The following is a 5,034-nucleotide window of genomic DNA, read 5'->3' on the forward strand; positions in this document are numbered from 1 at the left end:
GTTTTTGTAATGTGAAATGGATTGGCTGAATGTTGTATGTGGGTGTGACTATGTTGTATAAATTGAGTGTATTAGTTATAATTTCCCTTCTGTAGTGAAAAATTACCGTAGAAGTTTAAAATTTGTATTCCACACCTTTTTATTTTTGAAAAAAACACAAATATTTATTGTTTAACTTTGTACAAAAATAAGATATCCTGGCAACATGCAAATTTTAGTCAGAACATATTTCATCGTCTTTTTCTTTAAGAATCTTTATGATTTTGCCATTACAAAAGACCACTTCAAAAGTTTGTGGCAAAAAATGGACAAGGGCATCCCCGATGTTGTCAACTTCCTCATCTAACATAAACCATTTAATTAAGATCTCGTTTTCGATGGGCATAGATTGATATTCGTCTGTGTTTGTCACTTTTATTGTGATAATACTAGTTTCCTCTGTGGTGCTTTCGACGCCATAAATTTGAATGTCCATCTTTTCCTCTGGTGGGGCTGTTACCTGTTGAGAGAAAACAAAAGCAACAATTAGTTTGTACATTTGTATACTTTATGTTTTGTGTAAGGCCTATAGTGGGTGAAAGGGACAGAGTGGTTGAAAGGGACACATTGGGTGAAATGGACTGAGTAGGTGAAAGGGTCCCAGTTGTTGATAGGGCTTGAGTGGGTGATAGGTCCAGAGTGGGTGATAGGTCTAGAGTGGGTGATAGGCCTAGAGTGGGTGAAAGGGCCAGAGTTGTTGAAAGGCACAGAGTGGGTGAAAGGTCCCGAGTGGGTGAAAGGTCCCGAGTGGGTGAAAGGTCCCGAGTGGGTGAAAGGTCCCGAGTGGGTAAAAGGGCCAGAGTGGGTGCAAGGGCCAGAGTGGGTGAAAGGGCAAGACTGGGTGAAAGTCCAAGAGTGGCTGAAAGAGATAATTCCAAAATGTTTTGTTTGTTGTGCTTACCTCCATTTTGCTATGGCGCGTTGTATTCAATATTTTTTGGCAATTGAATTCATGTACAGTGACGTGAGTCAGGGTGACATATTTTCCAAGATGTATTTTAAATAGTGATGCTTCTCTCCACAGTGTCACTTTTATATCATCTGTTGCATCTTTTATTGTAATCGATTTGAGTGGGGTATCTTGCCCATTGATAAACACAGTCTTTGCGTCCTCTTCCTACACAAAAAGTAAGCATTCTATTAAATAGTGACTGTAAAAACACATATTACTAGTGCGTTGTATGAATGGCAATATAATGTATCATATTTAACGACCCAAATGAACATCCTTTCTAAAAGATTGAATTGTTTATTGCAAAAAATGGCTTTGTAGAGAGTACTTGTGTTTGTAGTATACACCAAAGCACTGGCATCTTATAGTTTTCAAAACTCGTACTTCCTACATAGTGTGAAAGAGTGTATAATTCTATGTTTTTTGAGTTTGTTAGTGAAGTTACTAAAGGTGTAATGTGTGTGTAAGCCAACTATGCATTTTTTTAGTAGACATGATGACATGAGTGAGGGTGAGGGTGAGTTATTGAGGGTGAGGTGTTGAGGGTGAGTGAGGGTGAGGAGTTGATGGGGAGTGAGGGTGAGTGAGGATGAGGTGTTACGTGAGGGTGAGGGTGAGTGAGGGTGAGGGTGAGTGAGGGTGAGTGAGGGTGAGGGTGAAGGATTGAGGGTGAGTGAGGGTGAGGCTGAGGTGTTGAGTGAGGAGTTGAGGGAGAAAGGTTGAGTTTTTGAGGGTGAGGTGTTGAGGGCTAGTGAAGGTGAGTGAGGGGGAGGTGTTGAGGGTGATTGAGGGTGAGTGAGATTGAGAGTGAGTGAGGCGTTGCGGGTGAAGTGTTGAGGGTGAGGTGTTGAGGGTGAGTGAGGGTGAGGGGTTGAGGGTGAGTGAGGGTGAGGCATTGAGGTAAACACATTTTTGTTTGCGTCCTCTTCCTAGCCAAAAAGTAAGCATTGTATAAAATAGTGACTGTAAAAACACATAGTAGTAGTGCGTTGTATGAATGGCAATATAATGTATTATATTTAACGACCCAAATGAAAATCCTTTCTAAAAGATTGCATTATTTATTGCTAAAAATGGCTTTGTAGAGAGTACTTGTATTTGTAGTATACACCAAAGCACTGGCATATTATAGTTTTCAAAACTCGTACTTTCTACATAGTGTGAAAGAGTGTATAATGCTATGTTTTTTGAGCTTGTTAGTGAAGTTACTAAAGGTGTAATGTGTGTGTAAGGCAACTATGCATTTTTTTAGTAGACATGATGACATGAGTGAGGGTGAGGGTGAGTGATTGAGGGTGAGGGGTTGAGGGTGAGTGAGGGTGAGGGTGAGTGTGGGTGATGTGTTGAGGGTGAGTGAGGATGATGTGTTACGTGAGGGTGAGGGTGAGGGGTTGAGGGTGATTGAGGGTGAGTGAGGGTGAGGGTGAGAGATTGAGGGTGAGTGAGGGTGAGAAGTTGAGGGTGAGTAAGGATGAGGGTGAGTGTGGGTGAGTGAGGGTGAGGGATTGAGGGTGAGTGAGGGTGAGGGGTTGAGGGTGAGTGAGGGTGAGGGTGAGGGTGAGGCTGAGGTGTTGAGGTGTTGAATGAGAGTGAGGGTGAGTGAGGAGTTGAGGGAGAAGGGTTGCGTTTTTGAGGGTGAGGTGTTGATGGCTAGTGAGGGTGAGTGAGGGTGAGTGAGGGTGAGGGGTTGAGTGTGATTGAGGGTGAGTGAGATTGAGGGTGAGTGAGGCGTTGAGGGTGAAGTGTTGAGGGTGAGGTGTTGAGGGTGAGTGAGGGTGAGGTGTTGAGGGTGAGTGAGGGTGACTGAGGGTGAGGCATTGAGGTAAACACAGTGTTTGCGTCATCTTCCTAAACAAAAAGTAAGCATTGTATAAAATAGTGACTGTAAAAACACATATTACTAGTGCGTTGTATGAATGGCCATATAATGTATTATATTTAACGACCCAAATGAACATCCTTTCTAGAAGATAGCAATATTTATTGCTAAAAATGGCTTTGTAGAGAGTACTTGTATTTGTAGTATACAGCAAAGCGCTGGCATATTATAGTTTTCAAAACTCGTACTTTCTACATAGTGTGAAAGAGTGTATAATGCTATGTTTTTTGAGCTTGTTAGTGAAGTTACTAAAGGTGTAATGTGTGTGTAAGCCAACTATGCATTTTTTTAGTAGACATGATGACATGAGTGAGGGTGAGGGTGAGGGTGAGGGGTTGAGGGTGAGTGTGGGTGAGGGTGAGTGAGGGTGGGGTTGAGGGTGAGTGAGGGTGAGTGAGGATGAGGTGTTACGTGAGGGTGAGTGTGAGTGAGGGTGAGTTAGGGTGAGGGGTTGAGGGTGAGTGAGAGTGAGTGAGGGTGAGAGATTGAGGGTGAGTGAGGGTGAGAAGTTGAGGGTGAGTAAGGATGAGGGTGAGTGTGGGTGAGTGAGGGTGAGTGATTGAGTGAGGGTGAGGTGTTGAGGGTGAGTGAGGGTGAGGGTGAGGCTGAGGTGTTGAGGTGTTGAGTGAGGGTGACTGAGGAGTTGAGGGAGAAGGGTTGAGTTTTTGAGGGGGAGGTGTTGAGGGCTAGTGAGGGTGAGTGAGGGTGAGTGAGTGGGAGGTGTTGAGGGTGATTGAGGGTGAGTGAGATTGAGGGTGAGTGAGGCATTAAGGGTGAATTGTTGAGGGTGAGGTGTTGAGGGTGAGTGAGGGTGAGGTGTTGAGGGTGAGAAGTTGAGGGTGAGTAAGGATGAGGGTGAGTGTGGGTGAGTGAGGGTGAGTGATTGAGGGTGAGGGGTTGAGGGTGAGGCTGAGGTGTTGAGGTGTTGAGTGAGAGTGAGGGTGAGTGAGGAGTTGAGGGAGAAGGGTAGAGTTTTTGAGGGGGAGGTGTTGAGGGCTAGTGAGGGTGAGTGAGGGTGAGTGAGGGGGAGGTGTTGAGGGTGATTGAGGGTGAGTGAGATTGAGGGTGAGTAAGGCATTAAGGGTGAATTGTTGAGGGTGAGGTGTTGAGGGAGAGTGAGAGTGAGGGTGAGGTGTTGAGGGTGAGTGAGGGTGACTGAGGGTGAGGCATTGATGTAAAGACAGTCTTTGCGTCCTTTTCGTAAACAAAAAAATAAGCATTGTATAAAATAGTGACAGTAAAAACACATAGTACTAGTGCGTTGTATGAATGGCAATATAATGTATTATATTTCACGACCCAAATGAACATCCTTTCTAACAGATTGCATTATTTATTGAAAAGAATGGCTTTGTAGAGAGTACTTGTATTTGTAGTATACCCCAAAGCACTGGCCTATTATATTTTCCAAAACTCGTACTTTCTACATAGTGTGAAAGAGTGTATAATGCAACCTTTTTTGAGCTTGTTAGTGAAGTTACTAAATGTGTAATTTGTGTGTAAGCCAACTATGCATTTTTTTAGTAGACATGATGACATGTTTGCGTTCATACTTCCGGCACATATTGTCCCTGAAACAGTCATAAGACTATTTAGACTTGCAATTTAAAAAAATAAAAAATAAATAAGATATGTCATTTACAATACTAATAAGTCCAACTTTTCAAATGCGAGACAATGGTTTTTTTTTAGTTGACATGATGACATGTTTGCGTTCATACTTACGGCAATTATTGTCCCTGAAACGGTCATCAGACTTTTTAGACTTGTGTGGTAAAATCGATTACCAATACATAATTTATAATCAATAATCAATAGGAATAACTCAGAGAAATAAGAGGCAAAATCCGGGATATTGAGGTTAACTCAAAAGGGTTTTATTCCTGTAAAAGGAATTGGGTTATTGGCTCGAGCCAAGGTGGCATAACCATTCCATCACCACGCAGGTTCAGGAAGGGACAGACAGACAACATATTGTTTACAGAAGTACATATATATAGTCAATGCATTACAATGTATGAGCATGTAGTAGGCGTAACAACTGGAAAAGAAGAGATAAAACATGGAAACGTCATGAAAAAGGCATTACAATAGGCGTGTACTAGAAACGTCACTTATCATGAGGTCACAAGTAGGTGGATCCATAAGAGAATCCTGCAATGTC

The 5,034-nt window shown here is 42.7% G+C and overlaps 1 protein-coding gene across 1 annotated transcript; it reads right to left on the reverse strand.

Moving 5' to 3' along the window:
• Nucleotides 1–214: 214 nt before the first annotated feature.
• LOC147663836 (uncharacterized) lies at nucleotides 215–4,626 on the reverse strand. The gene is made up of 3 exons (XM_086950166.1): nucleotides 4,596–4,626; nucleotides 941–1,156; nucleotides 215–499 (listed from the first exon to the last, which is right to left on the reverse strand). Exons 1-3 carry the CDS (start codon nucleotides 4,620–4,622, stop codon nucleotides 215–217), a joined length of 528 nt encoding a protein of 175 aa, XP_086806292.1. The 5' UTR covers nucleotides 4,623–4,626.
• Between the last annotated feature and the right edge of the window lie 408 nt (nucleotides 4,627–5,034).

Source organism: Lissotriton vulgaris, unplaced genomic scaffold, assembly GCF_964263255.1.
Source record: "Lissotriton vulgaris unplaced genomic scaffold, aLisVul1.2 SCAFFOLD_1778, whole genome shotgun sequence".
Lineage (NCBI taxonomy): Eukaryota > Metazoa > Chordata > Amphibia > Caudata > Salamandridae > Lissotriton > Lissotriton vulgaris.

Bases quoted from the DNA above. Each gene is read 5' to 3' on its own strand.
- LOC147663836 (XM_086950166.1), bottom strand. From the start codon at position 4,622: ATGACCGTTTCAGGGACAATAATTGCC. The intron at 1,157-4,595 runs GTAAGTATGAAC...CTTTTTGTGTAG, and splicing joins TTTCAGGGACAATAATTGCC to GAAGAGGACGCAAAGACTGT. The intron at 500-940 runs GTAAGCACAACA...TTCTCTCAACAG, and splicing joins CGCGCCATAGCAAAATGGAG to GTAACAGCCCCACCAGAGGA.